This window comes from Meleagris gallopavo, chromosome 3 (genome assembly GCF_905368555.1).
Source record: "Meleagris gallopavo chromosome 3, MGAL_WU_HG_1.1, whole genome shotgun sequence".
NCBI lineage: Eukaryota > Metazoa > Chordata > Aves > Galliformes > Phasianidae > Meleagris > Meleagris gallopavo.
Window position 1 is genome coordinate 47,988,505 of NC_139406.1, and position 24,707 is coordinate 48,013,211.

General features: G+C 40.2%; 1 protein-coding gene across 2 annotated transcripts; it reads right to left on the bottom strand.

Moving 5' to 3' along the window:
• Nucleotides 1–23,506, bottom strand: ABHD3 (abhydrolase domain containing 3, phospholipase). Of its 2 annotated transcripts, XM_085220872.1 has the most exons (9): nucleotides 22,982–23,500; nucleotides 21,344–21,507; nucleotides 18,660–18,842; nucleotides 16,900–16,945; nucleotides 14,051–14,163; nucleotides 9,699–9,872; nucleotides 9,008–9,056; nucleotides 8,752–8,917; nucleotides 1–2,064 (listed from the first exon to the last, which is right to left on the bottom strand). In XM_085220872.1, exons 1-9 carry the CDS (start codon nucleotides 23,126–23,128, stop codon nucleotides 1,886–1,888), a joined length of 1,221 nt encoding a protein of 406 aa, XP_085076998.1. In that variant the 5' UTR covers nucleotides 23,129–23,500; the 3' UTR covers nucleotides 1–1,885. The 2 variants fall into 2 exon arrangements, with proteins under 2 accessions (XP_085076998.1, XP_085076999.1); XM_085220873.1 differs by lacking the exon at nucleotides 9,699–9,872 and having other exon boundaries at nucleotides 22,982–23,506.
• Between the last annotated feature and the right edge of the window lie 1,201 nt (nucleotides 23,507–24,707).

The following is a 24,707-nucleotide window of genomic DNA, read 5'->3' on the forward strand; positions in this document are numbered from 1 at the left end:
TTCTGCCATCAACCATGTTACTTTTATTTAATAAGTAAGGTGTGTTTTTAATATAAGTGGTTTTATTTTTTTTATTAATATTTGCTGCTGAGTTTTCAACAGTACCGTACCCAAATGATTTTACAAATGTAATGCTCAATACACAGTTTATTGCTCATTGTTTTTGTAGGAACATAACTTCTATAATGGGAATGAATTTAAGAATGAGTAAGGCACCCTACTAATGTGCTGATTTCATCTGTTGTAGCAACATGCATAAAATTTCATTCTGCTTTTTCCACTGTCCTTATTAGGTAAGAAGTAAGTTAGACTTTATTATCTGTACAAAGCCCAATGCCTTACCTAAAAAGTCAAAACTTGAAAACGCTTTCTAATTTTTAATGTAACCTCCCACCTTAAAAAATTAGCTTTCATGCAGTGTATCTTGATTTCTGCTTTATCTGAAGACAAAAGTTATTTCTGTTCTTCCCTTGCCTTTGCTTTTACTAGGATACTTGCCTTGCAAGAGGACTGTTCACATACTACTTAAGACAGATGACCTGACTTGCTTTTTATCCACGTTTTCTTCTTGCACTGACCCTGTTCAAAACATAATAAAATTGTAAAGGCATCTTCACTGCCTGATTTTGTGATGCTGGGCCCAAAACAATCATGATCATGGGAGAGGACCTCCACAGAAGCTGCTCACAAGATTTCATTTCACTCTGCCCTAAATCAGACCTTCCCAGCAGTTTTGAAAGTTGTCCATTTTCCTCAAGGATCCACTGTAGCTCTCCCTCTTTCAGGGCTGCAAATAGCACTGTCTCAGGCAGCCTCACAACCTCATAAGCCACCAGGGCAGCAATCAGTTGGTGGAGGCTTCAATGACTGACAACCTGTTGCTGAAGCACAGACGTGATCAAATAAGCAAACCAATGACACCACTGTGTCCCTGCTCTCATCTTTCTTGAAACACTTTGTTACGCTCTTATTGGAAATTATTGGAAACAATAGCAGAGATAATGAATTCAGAATGATACAGTTTTTAATTTTAAACAGACTATATCATAATTTCCTAGTGCTCTATGGTTTCTTATTTAAAACTGTAACGTTCTTGCAAGGTAATATAAACATAACAGACAGTAATTGAATTTACCAGTTATATGGAGTATCTATTACAGATATGACAATGCCCAGCTATACACAAACACTGAAATGCAAAATGTCTCTTAATTACATAAGTTATTACAGTACTCTTTTAAAGGAATCTTTTGGTTATATGTAAACACTATACGTAAGCCGCTTAAAAAAATACACACGTAAAATGAATATGGCATTGGCATAGTTTAAAACACAATAACTAGCCCTAAATCTGGATATTGTCAAGGTAAAACAGCAAAAGCTGACCAGCCTAATGCTACGGAATAGCATGCCGCAATTTAGACTTGTTTGAAGAACCAGTGCTTCTTTGTGTTCCTTCCTTATATTTTCTTAAGATCTTCAGCTAAGGAATGGGCCAACTTGTACTATGTTTGGCAGGACAATAAATGTTATTTTGAATGCTGCCATTCTAATATTAAAAGCCATCTAAATTAACTCTTCTAAATATGTACTGGTTTAAATTAAAATCTTGAGGAATTACAATCTATTTACTCGATGATTTTGGTTAAGTGCAATCTGATGTATGCAGAATGCTGTTTCATTTAAGGTCATTCTTAGTAAGGCATATTAAAAATAAATACAAAAGTGACAACATATTATTTAGTTTCTTGCTACAAAATCTTAGGCAAAAAATATTTTTGCGTGTAGTAATGGACTTTCTCCATTTGCTGGCTTATGGTAGTTAAAATTTGTGCATTAAGCTTAACTGCCCTTGTTGGAATGTGCCACTGTGCTATAGCCAAAGCTACATGCTAAAGATTTTGTTTCCATGCTCGAACACAGCTTGCACAAACTGCTTGAAGACTCTGTCCATGTAAGTGCACTTCCTTGGCCATATTCCTTCCAGAAAACCAATGTGGCCTCCACAAGAAGTCAGAACCAAAGCTACATTTGCATTTTGTTTGGCAGTTTCCACTGGTATAGCTAAAAGGGAGGAAAAAGAACTTTAGGTATTTATCATACTATATATGAATAAATATGCACTATAAGCTTAAATGTATGGCAGGAGTTAGAAACTGAGCTGTGTTGAAAGCCATTTCTACCTCTTCATCATTAACTCAGGTTTTCTGCGTGATTCTTCTGGCTGCTGTAAAACTTTCAGAAATCATGTTCATGTTTTTCATTGAGAGGGTGACGAGGGGATGGAACAGGCTGCCCAGACAGGTTCTGGATGCTCTGTCCCAGGAGGTGTTCAAGGCCAGGTTGGATGGGGCCTTGAGCAACTTAATCCTGAGTTATTATCATTATTGTATCCGTTTTTCTGTATGATTACATCTGTATGTTTAGACCACACCATGAAAATATAGTGAGAGATAGTGCTTGCCCTGAGGAACTCATCATCTAAACACGCAAGGTAAGCAAATGAGGAGGAAATGGGATAACATTGTCACCATATAGACTGGTCAATGCAATGGCAGAGTTTTATGGAACTATGGTGTTTGTGCTCTTGATTCAAGAAATTGTTATTTTGAGCTTCCTCTGAAGTTTTACTTATGCTAAATATGCTATTCTCCTGAACAAGCAGAAATCTCTATGTATTCCAGAGAACAATGCTGTTTAAAGTTCCAGTTTACAAATAATAAACTTTGTGGTATAAAAACAAAATAACGAAAAAAAAAAACAAAACACCAAAATTCATACAGATTTTTTAAATTATTCAGGACTGACAGAGCAGCAGCAAAAGAATACCCATTTTGTCCAGAGAGAAGGAAATAATAGGAATTTCACTGTATTTGTCTAAAAAAGGTTATGATTACACAAGAAAATAAATCCGATTTCAGGTCATACACTAAGTTAAAATTGCCTTGGCACCACAACAGAAAGCAGTGACTCGTTCACAGGACTTTCAATGCTGCCCTATGCATTAAAAAGCATTTTTAAAAAGAGACATTTACTCAGGTTCACTTTAGGGTGAGTCAGTTGCCCATATCCTTTCTGACTGAATTTTGTCCCCCCTGCTTTCTGGAGGTCTGTGTTTCTTCACTACTTATGCACTTTCTACAATAAAGGTGAATAGTCATTATCCCTGCACATCTTTACCTTTTCTATGCACCCATTCCCTCCTTTCATTTGGATGCTAGCAGGCTCACTGCTGCATGCTTCAGATGCCAATTTGCTCTCATTTTCATCAACTAAAGGAACAGCATGTCGCCCGTTCCTTAGCTAAAGAAGGACTGTCAGCCGGAGAAGCTGCATGGGATCTTGAATGCAGTGACTGTAGCAAACAGATCCCACCTTAAAATAGCTGGGGGCAGAAGCACTGGATCTGCACATTCATGAGAGCAGCCTGTGCCTCAGAAGTCCATCCCAGCAGTGCGTGGCACGACTCTGGCTCTGTTCCACTCCAGGCCTCAACATGGATGCTAAAATGCACATGCAGCACAGTTAGTGTCTTTTTTGAATGTTGTGTTATCTGGCTCCTGCCCATAATATCGGAACTTGATTGCATACTGAGTAGCGCACAGCCTTTGCGCTCCAGAGAGCACTGGGAATTCTCTTGCAAAGTTGAGATTCTTCATTAGTCACTGCTGTCGTTTTTTTTCATTCTTTTAAAGTTGCATGCATTTAAGTAGATTGATTCCAGCATTTAGTGATTTCAATCCTTTACTAAGTGGAAGGAAGTGTGTTTCTCACTGTACAAAAATTGCTTCACTTTTCCTTTGTTCAGCTGGAAAATTGGAAATGCCACATGCAGGACCTGGGCCTTTTATAGCAATGCTGAGGCAAAGCTAAAAAGAAAAGTCAATGAGGCTGGCCAGACAGAAATAAGTAACAGCAATCTTCTGTGCTGGGTAAAGTGTGAGCCATATGCAGGTCTCTGTGAACATCATCTTCCCCATCCTGAATGTTCCCTATTCTATCTTACATTCATTTACAGCAGAATTCTGCCACAGATCATTGCTCTTATCAAAAGCTGCAGCACTGTGCTGAATATGTAGCCATTTATTTCCATTTGCAGTGAGGATGTTCAGTAGCTGCCAAGTTTGACCTGCTGTTACATTTCTGCTCTAACCTCCCCTACAGTGCACAGAAAAGCCTGTCCATGGCACATTCTCGACACAGTTAGGTCACCATTTGTATGATTTTTCCCCAGCAGAGTTTCTTGCTCTGCAGCTTCTCAGGAGAGAACTGAAAAATGTGCCAAAATGCAAATGATGCTTGGCAACCACATGGTGCTTCTCTCAAAGCTGTTTCCAGGGACTGTTAGCTATCCACTAATAAGCCCACAGTGCAACAGAGCAAATTCTGCAATGTAAAGTGCAAACAAATGGAGCACTGGATGTGATGCTCTCTGGGTTACAGGGTGGCATGCCAAAAGACATTACTATTCATCTTTGTCCAAATCTAAACTTATACATATGCTTCCACTGACCAAAATTTGTACTGCTGCTTGATCCAGCAGTGTGCAGATCTGTAATTTGTGATCACAGAGCCACAGTGTAAATACCCGTGCAGAATTACCTTGTTCAGAATTAATTTGTTATGGTTTCTTTGCAGGACAACAGAAAAAAACAAACCATCATATTTACAGAAAAGGGTGCAAAATAACACCCAAGAGAAATTATATCAGGTTTGGATTCAGATGTTCAGTCAAAAGCACAGTACCTAACTTCAAGGGTAGGGTTTCAGCTTGGAGACAACACACACCAGCAGCAATTAGCTAAGCATTAGTATGATGAAACTTAAGTTGGATGCCTAATATGTTGCTGAAAGTTTCTGAAAGGAGAAAAATTCACTTCAGATGAAAAGTTAAATGTGACACTGATACTGAATGCTATCATTCCATCTTCTTAATTTATTTTTGACATTTACAAAATAAAAGGGCTTGACTTGATTGTATTACATATTTCCTCAAGCAGTGGCTTGTTTCAATTAGTTTTGGTGAGAGATGCAAAGAAAGCATTTGCTTTCATTAGTTAGTAATACGTGACATGAGAACTGCATTCCAGGATTAAACTACAGATATATCAACTGCCAAAGTCTGTGAACATTTAGGCATCAACATTAAGGATGTGCAAATGAATTGTGTCTTTCTAACTGGGTTAATATCAAAGGACATATTTTCACAATATATTAAAAAATAATTGCTGGGAAGTACAAAGCATAGAAGCCATGCAAGAAGTCTTCAGATAATAAGAAGCAACAGAGCCAGCACTTGCACTTTATAAATGACGTCTCTCTTGAAGTCCAAATTGTGTATTGATAAAGCAGACTTGGGTTTGCATTCCTCAAACTCTGGAGGAGGAAGACAGGTGTGGCTGGCTTTATAAAAGATATTTAATCACAAAAGAGCTCTGGCAGAGCTTTCTCTCCAATGAGTTTTCTAGGCCTGTTTCACAGAATTACAGAATTACAGAATCACAGAACTGTAGGGGTTGGAAGGGACCTCTAGAGATCATGGAGACCAACCCCCCTGCCAAAGCAGGTTCCCTACACCAGGTCGCACAGGTAGGCGTCCAGGCGAGACTTGAATATCTCCAGAGAAGGAGACTCCACAACCTCCCTGGGCAGCCTGTTCCAGTGCTCCGTCACCCTCACCGTGAAGAAGTTCTTACGCACATTCGTGCGAAACTTCCTATGCTGCAGCTTATGTTTCCTAGATAGAGGGCTATATACAAAAGGAATTGAAGGTATCTTAAAAGGTGGCATGCATTACTGGGAGAGATGAACCACAATCAGGCACAAAATGATCAGTTCCCAAAGTCAGCAGAAGACTGGAGTCTGGTTGAAAAGGAAGTTTGTACCTTTGAATCCCCTATGTAACTGTCACTGGAAAATCCCTGTGGTTGCCATAGGCTTACATGTGTTCACACACTTTAAAGTTCAAGCAAAACAAAGCAAAATAAAAAACAAAAACAAAACAAAAAAAACTAAAGCCACTCTCCAGAATAACACCAGCCCTTTAGGTTTGCTATCACAGGACAGCTGAAGTGTCAAGATGAGTGACCTCCAGTAACTGATGGTAGTGGCTGCAAATTCTAGGCTGTTAATTGGGGTGCCCTGTGTTTCCTACCAGCACTCAACGTGAAAAGTTGTTACATATGGCACCAACTAAAAAGGAGCCGAGGATACACATACAGTCATACTATTATCTGTGAATCAGTATTTTTTCTGGTGACCTGTCCTAGAGTAAACTAATCACCATCACGACAACACTGCAATTCTGTGAACAAGGAATAAACGAATGCCTGCTCCCATGGACATTTTCATTGAGAAAGGCAAGCTAGAGTCAGAGTTCAAGAGAGGATGGACAGTCTCTAACAGATGATAACATTTATTGTTTCAGATTCTTCATGATGCTCTCCCTCACCTCTCTCTACGCTGCAAGACACCTAATGCATTTTTTATTGTTTAGTTCTAAGAATGTGCTTGATCCTTAATCTTCAACAAGAGACCTTCCTTATAATCCACTGTTCACCAAGAGCCGTGTTTCATTTAAAGACCAGTTTCAAGAGAGGAGAAATGCAGTACAGCCATACTCCAGGGGACTCAGTCCAATGGTTTGTCAAGCTACAGAATCCCAGATCCAATGAATGTGGAAGGGACCTCCTGAGATCATCTAGCTCGCTCCCTCTCAGACAGGACCAGATAGAGCAGGCTGCCCAGAACTGTTCAAAGCCTGACAGACACACCTCCATGGGTGGATGTGTTCGAACAACTTATTCAGACAACCTGCTCCAGTGTGTGGCCAACCACAAAGGAAAAAAAAAAAAAAAAAAAAAAAAAAAGAAGTGTTTACCTGTGTTCAGACTGAATTTCATAATATCAGATTTGGGGGATAGAGCATCCGTGCACTAGCTGTAGTCTATCTATCAAAGGTCCCGCTCCCACTGGGAATAAGGTTAACATATTCAGCACTGCAGCTACTTGTGCTAACTAGCCAGCTTACTCCTGTCACAGTATTTCATTTTTTGAATAGAAACCACAAACTGAGCTAAAGCTAAACAGAGGTGAATCAGAGAGGCAGAAATATGGCACACTAGAACACCTAGTGGTACTATGGGGGAAGTCATCCATGGGTAAAAAATTATCTTCAGAATGACTAGCCAGATTTTACATTTGGATACAGAGTTTAAGGTCATAGCCATATCCATTATCATTTCCAAGCCAGTGTATGCTTGCAGCAGGAAAGTAACTCAAGGAAAAGAAAAAAAAAAATCCTACAGAGGCTAGTAAATAAAACGCTGTCTTATTACATTTCTGAACTATTAATTGTCAAAGGTCAATGAAGTATTCTGGAAGAGTATTACTATGTTTGCCTCAATCTTACTTTTTTTTTTTTTTTTTTTTTTTTTTTAGGTCTCTGTTTTGGCCAGTGTAAGGGATAGGTGGCTGCCAGCTCTTTATATTGTTCCTGAGTAGCACAGAAAATTTTTGTTCAAGAGGAGGGGAAAAAAAAAAAAGACTTTTTTTCTAGTGCACTCCACTGGAATGGCCCTTTTCTCTTCATATCACATTTGTCTCTAACAGGTCTTCAAAATTCTAACATAAAATATGTGCATTTTTCAGTGTATGCTTTACATGTGGGCATACATAAATAGAACATACATGTGTATGCAGTATCTTTCAGTTCCTTCATTCTTCTGTTTGTTGTTCTAATCTGTTTACCAACTTCAATTTTGTGATTCATTCTACAATAATCTCACTTGACTTGTAGTAACAGAAGAAAACTTCCCTGAGATAAATCAACCGAATGAACTTTGTATTTAAAGATATCAGGTGTTCACTGCATTGGTGTTCTCAACCAGCTGTTCATTACAGTGATTTTCTTCTACATTAAGTTTTCTTTTCTTTTCCTTCTCAGACACTGTAACCAATACACAGACTGCAGAAATAAGCAGATCTTTTTTGAGACAGTTAGCAACAGGGTCAAAGATCAAAATCACAGCATTCATAATGATTGCATGGCTGGCTGAAAATAGGAAGAGAAAGGAAAGCAAGGTATTAGCCAATCAGTTACTACTTAATATTGCTGCTTCATCTAGCTGGGTTTTTATTGATTTTGGTCCACATGCTAACTTTCTTCCTTTTTAATTTTCACAAACTGGATTTCATGTCACTGGAATCACGAGCAACAACAAGGGGACTTTGAGTCATCTGAAACATAAGCAAACCCTACACATTCTTTGTAGGGACTAGGGAAAAAATGGTACCAAAGAATATTTGCTTTAAATTCTGTTGAACTCTGGATGCCTACTGTCCAGACATCTATAACTAAGCTCCTTGTTACAGGCTGTCTCCATACTTGGTTAATAGAAACAGGTGCTTTTGGGAGAGCAATACATCTGGTATCTTTCTTACAGTGAAAAAAAAAAAATAAATCACACCCTAAACGCACGTCTTTCTTTGCTTTTATATAGAGACTAAAAGCTAATATCTGCCACTCCATGTGCTTCTTCTATGTTCTATTCTAATCAGGCCCCTCTGTACCCAACTATTTTGTATGTGTTTTATACTAAGTAAACTGCAAGACTGTCCAACTCCTGGAGGTTGTGATCCTATGTGTAATATTTACATAGAACTTCACACACAGTTAATTCTCAGGCCTTTATAGTTTGTCTTAAGGACTGCACAAATAGAGAAATACATTTTAAAAAAAGCTAAACTTACCATGACCTGGTGAGAAAACATCATCCACAGAGTTTAGGCATAACACTGGAATGCCTACAGACTTCAGCTTGCGACATGGGCTGGCATCTTCGTAGTAATCATCAATTGTACGGTAGCCAAACATGACTGAAGTGAACTGTCTATCGAATTCTCTAACAGTTCTAGCCTAAAGTACAGAATTATGGGACAGGGAATTATGTCAGCATTTGGAAAACACCATCAAAATAAAGTGAAAGTTTTTTGCATTTTTGCATACCTTCATCACGAGATCCATATCAAATAATTTCTCCAGCATTTGTCGATGCCTAGAGAGAAAGGAATAAAAATTGTAGGGTTATATGAACAGATGTAGAAGCCCTGTGGTCCATAGGTACATTTGTATAGACAACAACTCCCTATCAAGAACGTGCCTGTTTTTAATTTTATCATATGAAAAATCTGCTTGTGGAAATCAAGAACATAAGAATCATTCATTTCAATGCAGACACATCCAGAACAAGGTCAAAATCTACATTAGTCATAAGAAGCTGAAGTTCAGAGAATTAAATATTTGAAATATAAAATACAACCTAATTTTACAAAACAAAGGATGAACTAATTCTCTCCACATTTCTGCAATCAAAGCTGACTTAAAAGAATTAGTATATATAATACATGTATGTAAGTATACAACTCAAACTCTATATGTGCAGGTGTCTAAAAAATTAAATTGATTAATTCCATAAATCCAGAAGTATGTTAGTCTTCTGCTGACAGAGAAATGTAGTCACATTGATGACAATTTTTCTTGCAAAGATCCCTTTGATTTCAAAGCCCATAGAAAAGTGCATACAGGACAACTTTGTGAAATGTTGTTACAGCATTAATTTTGCCAGTGTTATTGTACCTGCTTTAGACCTTACGCTAACATCCTTCCATCTTGACAAATAGTTTAGAAGACAACTCACCTGCTGATAGAGGATTGTAGACAAGTAGTCAAGTAATAGTTGAAAAGAAGCCAGTTTAGCGGCTTCTCCAGAGATTCTACAGATTCAAAAACATTCCAACCCGCAGAGAAAATTGCAGCTGCCATTAAAGGGGTGTCTCTGCCAGTTTTGCCCAGGTAATTTAAAAGAAGCATGCTACAAACAGAAATGAAAAACAGAAACACATATACTATCAAGTTGTTTGCTTCAATCTAAAGCAAATATAACAATCAGGCACCTTTTTGTCTGCTTTTCCTTTCATTATGAGCCTTACAGTTGTGCCTAATACTTCTAAAAAGTAGTCAATGTTATCAATATATGACTCATGAAATTTGCTTTCTCTCTCTACATTCAGAAAGGAACCGAGTGCATCGTGTGGGATATAGGTAGAAGTGCTTTTAAAAATAAAGATATCTGTACCAGTCTTATTTATATCACTGAAGGGGAGGAAAACGTCAAGCAAATATACCTTACTCATGGAACAGGTATTCTTGACTGTTAGTAGGTTTTACAATTTTACAACTCTTAGACTTTCTGAACCAGTAAATCTAATCAGTCTGCATGATAAATGCACCCCTGGCACACTTGCATCATTATGAAACTGTCTTTGGAATTGAATGTAATGCCTTTACCCCACTTCAGACACATGAGAGAACATGTTTTCTTTAACAGAAAGCACATAAAGAATGAAGTGATAGATAATTAGTAAAACTAACAAATCATGACCCAAACAAATAGTATAAATCTTGCCTTTCTGACCAATTGCAACTTACAGTCTGTACTGCTGATGTTTAATTGAGTGGGAAAAAGGGGAGACTTCATGAGTACCTGACTCTTCAGATGCTGAAAAATTAAATCAGCAAGAAGATAGTAAAAGAAAAATAACAACTGTTTTACTTGACTGCCTCTTGATACCCCAAGGTTTCCAAGCAGCATTTTAACATCAAGTCTTGAAGTCAGAACATTAGAAGCTCCACAAATTCACGTAGCTTCCTGGATCACCAACAGTCTATACCTTGGCTTCATCTGTTGTACTGTAGGAGACAGCAGCCTATAGCAATGACAGTGCGAATCAGCCTGCCATCACAGAGAATTTATCCCTGCACACTACCACCAAATCGCAGGATAGCAGTACAGAAGGGAGATGTAGGTTCCTGCCTACTCACCAGTTGGTAGGAACAAGCAGGAAAAGAATAACTAACAGTGCTTGGGAATGTGTGCCTGCAAACTACTCAAGTTAAACCCAACGAGGAAAGCTGTCTGTGACACATATAGGATCTAGGTAGTGTGTGCTCCCCCTTACTCACAGAAAAGGAGGAACTTATGATCCATGGGTCTATATACTCCAAGAAGAAAAATGAGCCATAAACCAATTAAAAATGTTGCAGTGGCAGAAGAAACCACTTCTAACAGAATTTACAGAACATGTGTAGGGGAGAGAAGGTTTAGGAATATTTATGTTAGAAAACAAAATCCCTTTCCAAAGTAATATGTACCAAAGATCAGATGATCATTTACATTTATACCTTTGTGAAGTGAATGTCTATTTTTCTTTTCAAATGGGCAAATATGTCCTATGAAACTTAACTGGAAATTCAGAAAAAATTGAAAAAAAGATAAATAATTAAAAATATTGTAAGATTTGGAAAAGTGGATGATATTCACAATATGCTCCTGATGAAATCTCTGCTCCTGCTTAATTTTAAACATGTGAGTGCTCCAATTAATTTTGAAGTATGGAGATAGTCCCCATGTGGACTTCTGATCGAGTTTAAAAAAATATTCTGAAGGTGGAAGGCGGGGCGGGTGGGGAGTTGGCTGCCAAGGAGATACAGTCATTGCACAAGCATGCAGGAGATGCTGTATGGAATACCTGGCATTCAGCTGGAATTGGAACTGGGAAGGAACATGCAGAACAGGAAGGGCTTCCCTAAGTACACTGGTAACAAAAGAAATGCTCAGAACAGCATCCACTCCTTACCCCTCAACAGTGAAACCAGGTTGAAACTATGGAGAATGGCAGGTGCAAAAAGACAAAGCTGCCATCCTGAGTGCCCTCAACAGAAGGCAAGCAGATCATTCAAGCACACTGTGACCTTGATAAATCCAGTCTCATTGTTATCCTCTGTGTGACTGGAAATGGCTTTCAGAGGATCTCCTCAAAGAATGAAGCTGACCAACCTGTATTCTGCCCTGGACCAACTACTCAACAGAACAGGGGATCTTATGACAAAACATTTGTAAAACGTCAAGAGTACCTTTTATTTTCTGTCTCTACTGCTGAAGTTAAGTCTGTTCTCAGACCTACTAGGTCCCTTTGCCTAGTGACAGAATATGGGAGACTGTAGTGTTACTTATGGAAGAGGAAGACTGGGTGAGGACTCAGTTATGCAAACCAGACATATATGGGATGAAGCATGGTGCACCAAAGCTCCAGAAGGAGAGAGCCAAGATCTCTGTGAAATTGCTATCACTTTTGAAATGTTGCAGCAACTATAAGATATTCCTGATGCCTGGAAAAAAGTACATGTCACAAACTCTGCAAAAACAGGAGGAGGAAATACAGGCTGGTCAGCCCAAATTTGGCACTCTCATTTGGATGCCACTTCCAAGCATGTGAAAATCAGAAAGTGATTGCTAACAGCCAAACAGCCAAGGACAAAGCATGCCTGACTGTCTGCTCTAATAAGCTGACCACTTTTGAAGATTATAGGAAAGGAAAGAACGTTGCTTACTTTGACTTTAACAGGGCTTTTGACAGTGTTCCATGGTCTCCATACAGCCAGTGGAGAGACAGAGTATTTGTAGGTGACCTGCAGTGTGGTGGAAAACTGGCTTATACTACTAGGTTCAGATGGCTGTGATCACGAAGGTAAAATCCGCAACTGAAGGAGTTGGATCTGTTAGTTATGTTCCTCTGGGATCAATACTGGGGCTGATACCGCATAACACCTGCATTAACAACTGCATAATGAGATGAACTACAACCTTGGTGGGCTTGCAGGCAAAACTATGCAGAGTGGCAGGTGCAAAAAGACAAAGCTGCCGTCCTGAGTGCCCTCAACAGGCTGTAGAAATGGACTGGCAGACACTTTGTGAAGTTCAGCAAAGGCAAATACAAAGTCTTACACCTAAGACAGATTCATGACTGGAGGAAGAGTGGCACTGCTGAAAAAGACTGGGCAAGCCAAACACAGATCAGCAATGCACCCTGGCAGCAATGAAGATTAACAATATGCTGTTCTACGTTAGTACAAGCAAAACAAGCAGGTCTAGGCAAGTGATTATTTCCCTGTACTTGGCACTTGGGTGGTAGTACCTGGAGTAGTGGGCCCAATTCTGGACTTTCCAGAAAGACTGATACTGACAAACTGAAGAGGTCCATATTTCTTTATCCTGAATACACTGACCAAATTTCAACAGGAACAATGGAAAAACATTGGTCCAACTGATTTAAAAGGCTTCCAAGTTCCTGATTTTATTAATAACTACAATGCCCATATTTATCCCAAAAACCCATATTTATCCCAAAGCTCTTACAAGTCATTGGTAAATTAATGTCAATGTACAGGTCTGTTATCTGCCCACTGTCCATAAAACTCATGACAAAGAAGTCTCAGTTTCCACTGTGCCTGCCATATTTCTAAGGGAAGCTCTCTTCTCCTCCAGTTTTTGTTCAAGAGGCTGTCTGAACATTTTTCCTACTTTCTAGCAGTGATTTTTCTAGCAACTGTTCTATCACTATCTGTTCTAACTATGCTTTTTGGACACAAACCAGAACACAGCAAGTCTTAACACCACATGCTAAAATCAACTCATGCTGGCTTCAGTAACAATGCTACTACTTGCTTTTGAGCGAGACAGAGCAGATACCCACATCTCTTCCAGCACAACCTACCCACACTGCAGAGCCCAGGCAGATTGAAAATCTTTTTAAAACCAGTAAATTCCAGAGACTGTTAAGAAAGATGTTTTAGACAGGTACATTAGTTCTAGTTTCTATTTTGTATTCCTTTGTTCCAAAGGTGGTTTTCATAGCTTCCACAAATTGTATAGCCCACCTGTTTCTCTGTCAATCTGTCAGTGTTCCCTGTTTGTCCCTCTGTTCTCCTCCCCACCATCTTTTGAACACTGGCCACTTTCTGCCTTACCTGACACAGAGCTAAAAGCCTCAAGGAAGTTAAGCTTCTAAGAGTCTTCTGAATATTCACAAGTACAGACAGACCAAAATTAGTTGCAGTAAGTATTGCAGAATAATTACAATTTACAATCGTGCTGTAACAGTCTTATTAAGATCACAGATAAGCTGAGACTTCTGTTACATAATACCTTACCCTCCCATAGAAACACCTGCTGCCATGAAGGGAGCTGAGGGGTGCAAGTTGTGTATGTGATGAATAACTGCCTCCAAATCCTCCGTGTTAGCTGCGCAGTAAGTCCTTGGAGTCTGTAAGGAGTCATAGGGAAAAATGCCACCATAAGCTTTTATATCAACCTTTAAGGACAAAGCAAACTGTACAGTGGGGCATTTATATAACAAGATAAATTTAACACTTATCCTGAAAGTGCACTAAATAGCAAACAGAAACCCAAGCATTTCAGGAGGAGGCGGAGGAAGAAGACACTTGCTATCATTACAAAATAAAATAAGTAATAAGGATGTTCACTACCTGCAACTATCAAATCATTAGGTGAAATCTGACCACAGAGTCACTAGCTAAACTAGATAAAACTAGACAAGCACCAGTATTTTTAAGATATCCTAAGGAAGTGAAAACACATCATAAAGGCTATAATTTACTAATAAAAAATAGCCATAATGACAATTTGACCATCACCATCCACATTCAAATGCCAAAGAAAATACTAAATTTCAAGTTCTGTCAGCTCAAACTTGTAAGGTAGACTATATTTAGATTCTATACACAATATGAGCAGATAAATAAAAATTCAGTACTGCAGTTTACCCACTTTGCTACCATACTCCATTAACAAAAGCAATGGAACACATATATTATATTCCTTCTCTATCTACTAGCTGCAGCTCTTCAGATCTTGAACTGGAATGTGGAATGCCTCCCATTGCCATCACTGGTATTTGGATACTCCCCTCCCTGCTTACCTGAAGGTAGGATAAGCCTGGCTTTTGAGCCTCGCCTGCATAGACAACTACCACAGGTCACAACCTGAAGACTTTGTGGAGCAGAGTAAGAGAGATAAATACTTATGGGAATAGTAGGAGTCACAGTGGTGGTTTTTTTTTGGTTTGGTTGGTTTTTGTTGTTGTTTTTCTAATGGTGCTCTCTAGATTTCTTCAACAGCAAGAGAGATTTTAACTCTGCAGTTGTTACTAAACGTGTTAGTGACCTTGACTTAACTTAAGGTAGTGGCTAGTCTGCCAGAATTCAGTACAAACATTAAAACTAACTGTAAAAGTATTCTATTTTAAATTAACTGATTTTATTTTTGTTGCTTGAAGCAACATTGTATTTTAAGGTGTTTTTTTTTTTTCCCTGTTTTGTTGCTGTTATAAACTGTTTTCGGTTAAACAGCTTGGATATTTGTGGACAAATTTATTAAGTTTAATTAGAAGAAGCTAATTACTTAAAGTACATTTAACATGAATATTAAAATATTGAAGTAAGAGATTAAAAAAAAAAGGAGAGAAAACTAAATCTGGATAATTAAAGCTGAAGATGTTTTCTATTTATGTTGCATTTCCAATTCTCATCCACATGAATCACGGTGCCCTTTATTACATCCTATTAATTATAAATGGTGTGAATGTATCTTATTTTAATTAAGTTGTCAAGTTTACAAGGAAAAATAAATTACGTTTGGTAACTAAGGTCTAATGTCTTCTAAGTGAAAGTGTATCAGATTAAAAGTTTATAAAACTATAACTAACTAAAGTTATAAAACTATAGTTTATAAAACTACTGAATTTCAGTTAATTCCTGATATTCTTAGCAGGATACCTATTTATTGTACTAAGGTCTTAACTCACATTGGCTGTGATCATTTAGTATTTGATTATTCCATAACAATAATTCACAGTAACTTCTAATTAAAAAAAAAAAACAGCTAATTTGTTTAGCTGATTCCCTGTATATCTGTCACATACTGTAAATTTACATCCATCTTTGAAGAGACGAGAAAAATAATTACTTGCATGACTAATTTCCACTGTGCTGCTCAACCATGCTTCAAACTCATTAACTAGGGATTTCATATTGAAGTGAAGAAACTCCCTTGTAGAAAACGTTAGAATTTCAGCTGTTTCGCTTCACAGTAAGAACTTATAATGCTTAAATATGTAAATCCGATTACACTAAATTACACACAATGCACCCAAACAAGAGATCTTTTCTGTTAGTGCTTCAGAAATTCATCAATAAGGACTTTGTGTGTCACAAAACTGCTTTGTACATCCATCTCCAGAAGTATGCAGAAAACTACCCTAACGTGGCAATATTTGCATTGAAATATTTTATCTGATTATGGGAAAACATTCAGAGCTTTTTAAGTTTGAAACCAGGGGATTAAAAAATGCAAAACAATACTGAGTATTATGCATACTCATACCAGCTGCAAAACTCTCAGCAAAACACATATGAAGAAACAAAGCTTATTCAGCAGTATTTCATCACGCCTTGTGCCCAGCTGCAGGAAATGTTTAGCTTCACAATCTTATCATCTGTGGGACTGCCAGTTATTTCTAGGCAAACGTGACATGTATGTCTCAGACACACAGCAAAGCTATTTTGTAGCTTTGAGTTTGTGTCATAATTGCAGAGAAATACAGAAGACTGCATTTCACTTTTAGACATGGCTATCCATACAAATCTGCTTCATTAATTCAGTAACACATAATGCAGATAAATTTTAACAGCACAACCTTTTAACCACATCAGAATTTAGCTTAAATTGATATTGGCAATTGTAAAAGTAATTACCACTGCTCCTACTCAAAAACAATGTTGTGTCGAACGGTTGGTCTCTGAGATTTAAAATAAAAGTTATATCTGCTCCTGATTGATCTACCAGATGAGATGTTCTTCTCTGCATTTTCAACATACGCTATGAGCTTCTCTGATCTAAATAGGGCCTTACAAATAGACACCGATGGTTACATATATACTGATTACACATGAGAGATGTTTATCTTAACATTCATCCTTACCAGAAGTTCCTCACCAGCAATCCCTCGATTGTTAAAAACCACACATCTGAAAATTGAGAAAGCAAATTCAATTGTATAAATTCTTTGTTCATCTTAAAAAGATAATGTGTACACACAAATGAAAATACATAAAGAATTACAAGCCTATTCTATGCATAAGTTCTGCACATAAACATCCACTGCTCTACAAATGTTGAAATCTGACAAGTGCAGAATGACCTTTATACCAGAACAGGATTTCACTGAAGTCAGTGTGAATGTAAGTGAACACTGTGATTTGTCAGTCTAGGTCAGACTGCAGGATGAGAACTGCATGGCTTACCTGACAACAGTGCATGGATCTTGCTCTGCCTGCACTCAGAGCTGGCCAATTACAGGCTGTAAGTTATGCCAGTGCAGTGCTGAGCCTAAAGCAGTGCTCTGCAAAAGATGCAGATATTCTCCATATCACATCATTTTATGAAATAGCAATAAATGACCCAAATCAAAACTACAACAGCTGCATCTGCATTTTGTGCAAGTTCTTGGGGACTTTTTTTTTTTTTTTTTTTTGTCCTGCACAGCAATATTTCTGCTTTCTCTATGTTAGAGTTGCTGAATTTTCTAACAGTTACATATTACGCTAGAAATATATGCTTTCTTAATAAATCTTATTTTTCTATTGCTTTTCTACCATGTCACTGGGATAACTTAGTAAAATAAAAAATACACATTTAGACAGGTTAAAGGCATGTGAAGAAATGAAGAATGAAAAAAACGACTTTGCTATTTTTCAAATGTTGCTGTTTAAAAACAAAATCTAAAGTTCTTCTTTTTAATGCTATATTTTCCTTTGTTAGGTGATCAAATGCAGATTTTTCTTTTGGGACTATTTTAAAAACAATTCTAAGTTGTTGAACTGGGGTCTTTCTTCCTCTAGTGCTGTTTATAAATAAGTTTTGAAGCAATAGTGATTTTAAAAGCAGTTTGAACAGCTAAGAGTGCTGCTGTATTTTTACAATTTATAAAGCAGTCACCCAGATGTCCAAACAGAGACCAAATAGCCAGAAATGAGCACAAACACTCATATATACTTGAAGAACTTCATATTGTCAATACCAGAAGCCAGTCTGCAATTATAAAATGCTACATTTCAAGCAGCGATCTTGGAACAATGACAACGTATTTTAAAGCACAGGTTGCAGGAATATGATTACATAAAGGAATTTACTCATTGACTAATCCATTTATTATACCCAATTCTGACCAGAACCTTAATAACAAAACTAAATTTCACAGTGGCAGTCAAGAGGTGACAAACCTCTTCCTGCAGCATTACCAGTACGAGTGGGTTGGCTTCCCTTTCTGCACTCACAAATTGAAGGCTACTGAATCGGGCAGTTCTGGCATTCAGCAGCTGACCTCCTCCAATGTCTGCTGCCAGCAATCCATCCACACAAGGCTTTGTGAAGCTGAATACAAACCCCTTCTCAAGGAAGTATGAAGGTACACAAGTGCTGATGTGTTTAGGACACGGCAGTAAAGACCTATGCAGACATAGCTTGTGTTCACTGCAATTTCTGGAGCACATCTGTAGATACTAACACAGATTTTTAGAATTTACTGCCCATTACATAATTTGGTGATTATTATTATTATTACCTCTAATACTTTCTTACATAAACTAATTTCCCTAAATCTCATTTACTTCAGAAAGACGCCTCCTGCATACACATATTTGATCTTGCACACAAAATACAAGTAATGAAATACAACAGTACCTATATCCCAGTGTTTCACTTTGATGGATCATATGAAGAATGTAGGATTCCTTGCTTGTTCCCGTCAGACCAGGCAATAATAGGACTGTAGGTCTTGTGCTGGCATCCGGATAATATAAGCTGTCATTATTATCAAACCAATCCAACGAAATCTGTCCTCCATCTGCTGTTCTAATGAGCTCACTGAAAGGCACATTTAAAGACAACCATGATTAGATTTAAAAATATATGTGTTCTAGTAAGAGTCCTCAAACTGTAAAAATTACCAGGTATGAAATCTACTTTGTTTATTGTGTTTTAACACTAAAAGTACCACCTCAGTATGTTTACAGGTACAACATTCCTAAAGAATCGGACCTCCAGGTGACATGAGTTAGTGCAGTCATGGCACAACTCCAGCGTACAGTCAATGAAGAGCTGACCTTTCATCATTTGCTGTTGATGTAGTGGAAGTTTGGAACTAACTTGGCTTTTGGCACTGCCTCCTATTTTATGTGGGCTTGCCTACTACAGTTTTCTTTTCCTTTGTGTGTCTGCGAACCTTTTGATAGCACTTTGAGCAGCATGCTAAATATCTATCACATGTTTTTTTCCCTCTACTCAAAGAAGCTGTGAGTACAACGGATGACACTTTGCTATGTTTTTAACACATGGAACACAGACAGACACTACTCCGTTTTTACAGTATCAGCGAAGCCAGAATTTCACCCTGTATCTCTACCAACTTTGCTAGCATGAACTCTTAAAACATGTATCTTAAAATGTAATAAATATGATACTATCCCAAGAAGCTAAGCATGCATTAAACAATACAATGATGGTTTCAGTATATATATATATATATATATATATATATATATAATTTTTTTTTAATAGAAACATACAGAATCTTTTGGTAATGAATACATTGTGTGAGGGAGTTAATGTAGAAATTTTTTATTTAATTTAAGCCTTCTTTGCATTTGATTTTTCATTTGAAAATACAGTTTTCAAAGATAGAACTTTCTACAGATTTTAAAGCTAATCAGCCTTCTTGAACTCACAATGTCAGCTTTGCCCTTTTTCAGTAATAGGCCGTAGATGCAACTCTAGCATGTAATGCCAACACAATCTCAAATGGTGAAATTAAGCTTTGCCCCATGGAACTACATTTCTTTCCTTGCAACAGAGAGTATACAAGCAAGGCTACAAAAAGTGGACATGGCCATGCTACTGAAATGTTTCCTAGTTACTAAAACTAAGGGAAGCTGCTAAATGCTAAATCTATTCTACCATGCAAACAGAGCTGAAACAACTTGTGCTGTGTCCAGGTTCCGGAGCATAAAAGTATTTCTCCTTAGCTCTTGTGCCAAATGCCTCACTTGCCAGACTTAGTCTCACTTCTGTGTGAGAGAGATCAGCTAAGGACAAACAATACATCTAATTTCTTTCCTCTTAGAATTTAGGCATCAAAGAACAAAAGATTAACCTGAGAGGTAAAAGTAACTCTGAAAACTCCAGATGTCTGGAATTTTTGTACTCAGAACTGGGCTGAGAGCAGCCGTGCTATGATTACGGTTGAACATATTGGTTAAATGGACGGAGAGAGTGACAGTATTACCTTTCAAAAATGAAAGCATTCAATTACCAGAATATTTGATGCACCAGATGACTCTGCTGCCATCCAGAGGGATCTCAACAGGATGGAGAAATGGGTTCACAGGAACTGCTTGCAGTTCTACAAAGGGATGTACCAAGTCCTGTACCTGGGGAGAAACAACCCCAGGCACCAGAACATGATGTGAGCCACTCAGCTGGAAGGCAGCTCTGCAAAAAAGGACCCGGGGTCCTGGTGAACACCGAGTGAAGGTGAGTCAGCAGTATGCTCTTGCCACAGAGAAGGCTGATGGTATCTTGGGCTGCACTGGGCAAAGTCTCACCATCAGGTCAAGAGAGGTGATTCTATTCAGCCCTAGTGAGGCCACACCTGGGGTGCTGAGTCCAGTTCTGCGTCCTCCAGCACAAGAGAGACATGGACACACAGCAGAGAGTCCAACAAAGGGCCATGAAGATGCTGGAGAGCCCGAAGCATCTCTCCTGTGAAGACAGGCTAAGAGAGCTGGGCCTGTTCAGTTCAAGGGGGTAGCTTTCAACATGTACAAATACTTGAAGGGAGAGAGCAAAGAGGACAGAGCCAGGCTCTTTTCAGTGGTGCCCTGTGTCAGGACAAGAGGCAATAGGCACAACTGGAACACAGAAGGTTCCCTCTGAACATCAGGAAGCACTTCTGTGCCACGCATGCGATGGAGCACTGGCATAGATTGCAGAATCTCCTCCTTGGAGATCTTCAAAAGCTGCTGGGACAAAGGCCTGGGCAACCTCTAAGTGGGTTAGACCAGATGACCTTCAGAGGTCCCTTTCAACCTCAACCAGTCTGTGAACATATAACCATATCAGTTCCTATACTGACACCAGTATTTCAGTGCTCCAAAACTCTCTGAGCTAGAATAGGGATCCTGACTTTCTAAACTTACTGCGTATTGAGACCAGGACAGAAACAGTATGAAGCTTAGGAGAGAGTTTTAGAGATGAGCATAAAGCAAATGTATGGGCATGAGCTTGAGCAACAATGGTAGCTGTGATTACCCTGAGTAAGGTAACCACTGGCTACACAAACAGTCACTTTCTAGAAGAAAGGCACTTACTTTCTGTACTGTACTTGGGGTCTAGAGGTGATAAAGGGACGCAGGAGTGTCTGCACCCGACCTTCCCAGCACCAAATCGTGGGATAGTAAGTTTCTGTCAGAACAGGACAGTACTCTTCCAGAAAGCGGCAGAAACGTTCATTGCTTGCCACCAGCTGGGGTTTCTAGGAAGAGAGACTACAGTCAGGAATGGGCAGTCAGAGGAAAAATAAATAAATAAGTAGTAAATCAACAAAAGTCTGTTTAAATCCTCTCCCAGAAGATTGATTTCTTTAATATATTTACTTACAATACTTTTTCCTTTTGTAGTGCAGATATAAGTAAACAAAAAAACAAATGGAATGTCAAAATTGTACAACTGAAAAAAAAAAATAAATCACTAAGCATTAAGGATTCCTTACCTATTTCTGACAATACATTATTCCAGCTCTATTTCTACCAGCATCATACCTTTCCCTGAGGAACCAAAAACATAGCATAACACTGCAAGTGAGAAAGACTGTGTAGCATCGATTTTCCTGTATGACGCAGAAATGAAGCTTAACCAGGGATGTGGACTGTGCTCTTGCAGTTCCTATTTTAACCTGGTAGGACACTCCCTCTCCCACCTCACGCTACAGCACGCACTGCATTGGTACTCACCTCTAAAACGCTCTGCATGCAGATATATTTCTCACTGTGAGAATACTTCAATTCCAGTTAATGTGGAAATCGTCACACCAAGTGACTCATACTTTAGCAACCATATTTCTTAAGCTTCCCTTTTACATTGACTCTCCAGCAAGCAGCCAGTAACAGGACAATAACAGAAGATTTGAAAAAAACCACTGCACGCAGAGCAGCAGCAGCAGCGTGTCCTCCTGACCCTTTATTTGCCTCCTCTGACAAAAATAAAGCGTCCTTTTTCTGACGGAGAGGAAGGCAATGTTCTCAGCAATTCTATGGGAGCTCGTGGTGGCGTGCAAGTCTTTACCAGCCTTAAATCTTTGCATATGTGTATTTTCAGTTGGTTAAGCACTCAATGAGGCACTCACTATTACTCCGCAGGGCCGCTTTAGATGGGATCAGACTCATTACACCCAAAGGATGTGTGAAACCACTCAGTGTATCACACAGACATACAAGGGTGGCAGAGCCCCAAAATGCAGCACCAGCAAGTCCAACAGTATTTAAACCGGCACTGAGGGCAGACACAAGGGCAGGGAACTCCTTCATTACCCGTGCTGCTCCTAAACCCCACATCGGAGCGGGGATTCCTCAGTCCCTTCCCGAGCCACCACTCCCCGCCTAACTGCACTGCAAGACAACATCAGGCAAAGCCCGTCACCCCACGTCAGACAAAGTCCGGGCCCCCCTTCCAGCCCCAGGGCTGCGTTTCGGGCTGCGGGAGGCCGCGCACCCCCTCGCTCCGGGAGGGCCGCGCAGCCAAGCTCGGGGCTCCTCCACGGCCCGGCCCGGCCCTGCGGAAGGGCCCTCTGCAGGCTGACCCCGCCGCAAGGACGCCGGGCACTCCCGGCACGGGCAAGAAGGGGATGCTGCGCCCCGCCCGCCGCCGAGGGGCCGAGGTGACCTTCGCGGGGCCGCGGGACGCTGTCAGTGGGACACCTGCGGAGCCCGGCCCGCCGCCCTCCCGCTCACCTTGGCGATGCTGCTGAGGTAGTAGCAGGCGTAGGCGACGCCGAAGCCCAGCACCAGGGACAAGCCCACGCCGGAGCCGAAGAACCCCACGCGGACCTGGTTCTCCAGGTAGAGGGACAGCTCCCGGGTCAGCACCTGCCAGTCCATCCCGCCGCACCGCCGCCCACGGCCGGAGCGAAGAGGAGGAGGAGCCGCCGCCCGGCTCCCGCTGCCCGCCGGCTGCGCACGGCGCCGGGCACCGCTCCGCGTTACAGCGCCGCCGGCGCCGTGCCCGGCCCGCCCCCGGCCCGCCCCGGTGTGCGGGGAGCGGGCGGCCGCCAGGCCCGGGGCGCCCGGGGGCGGCGTGAGGCGGCGGAGGAGGTGGCGGGGCCGGGCGAAGCGGCGGGGCCGGGCCGGGCCGTGGGGCGCCTCAGCCCGCGGCTGGTGCTTTCCTGGAGTGCCTCAGCCCCGCGCTTTCCCCTCACGTGAGACGTGCTGGGGCCGGGGGAGAGGGAGCGGCTGGTGCCGACCTATGTAAACCCGGTGACTGCAGTACTGCCCCTGCCCGCACGCTATTAATTGCACAGGACAAGAATCCTGAAGTATACGGGAGGGATAGGGGACGCTGGGGATTTCCAGCTTGGCTAATCCGCACCAGCCGTGGAAACGTTGTACTTGAGACTGAAGTGCGTGGCGGCTTTGCCACCTCTCCCTTGCGTTACAAGGCGTTAGTGTAAAGCAGAGCGGAGCAGGTGCATTCTGGAGCTCCCCAGGGTATCTCTGCATGCTCCCTTCCAGCAGCACGGATTGTTGCATCGAGACCCGCACGTGTTTACCTGCTCTGATGATTATGTCTCCAGCTGAAGTAGCAGTGTGACTGCATTTTTCCTTGGTAAAATCGTAGGATCACAGTCGATAATACATTGAAATCCAACTTTTTGGCTTGCCTACGCCACATTGAGTGAAGTGTAACGATTTTGGGGCCGTAAATATACATAAATTACTCTGAATGTTACTCTCCTATTTATTTCCATGGAAACTATGACAGATAAAAAGAGCACAATAATGCTATTTGATAGAGCAAATTCTCAGCTACAAAACATTGTTTTTTAACATGGTCACCTCCATTAGCTCTGCATTTTTGCCAGCAATGAACAAGAATCTGCATGCTACACTCATAAAAATCTGTACCAGCAGAGATGACCCACTGTCGCTGTCACCACTGCTGAAACACCAACATCACACACGGCTTCATTGCCTCACTGTGCTTGCAGCCACAAGCGTCAGTGAATGTCAGTGGGTGCCATTTTTTCCTCTTAGAAGAATTCAGTGACACTGTTGCTTCACACACACTTCTATGTCAGACGCCATTCTGTCAGACCTCTGCTGCCATCTGTCACACGATAACAACAGGTAACAGAACATTGGTGGGAAGGTTCAGCCTCTACTGCCATACCACCAACATCCACCTCTGATGTCATGGGCCAACATTATATAATAGGAAACATTACTTTCAGAGCAGCCCTTGTAAAATATAGAGTATTATTAATATATAAGTAACAAAACATTTTAATTTTTAATGTTTTTTTTCTTAAAAATTATAAGAAACAAGAAGAAAAAAAACATAAAACTAGTGGGATATCTCTCCTTGTTTTTGTGAAACTAGCACATCACCCTGGTTTAGTGACAGTGGCTGCAGTTCTCAGTGGGCTCTCAAGGTATTCCCCAGAGATTTTTGACTAAATTT

Excerpts from the sequence above, each read along its gene's own strand:
- ABHD3 (XM_085220872.1), bottom strand. The coding sequence starts at position 23,128 with ATGGACTGGCAGGTGCTGACCCGGGAGCTGTCCCTCTACCTGGAGAAC. Across the intron at positions 21,508-22,981 it reads ACCTCAGCAGCATCGCCAAG|AAACCCCAGCTGGTGGCAAG; the intron begins GTGAGCGGGAGG and ends CTCTCTTCCTAG. Across the intron at positions 18,843-21,343 it reads CCCCAAGTACAGTACAGAAA|TGAGCTCATTAGAACAGCAG; the intron begins GTAAGTGCCTTT and ends TGTGCCTTTCAG.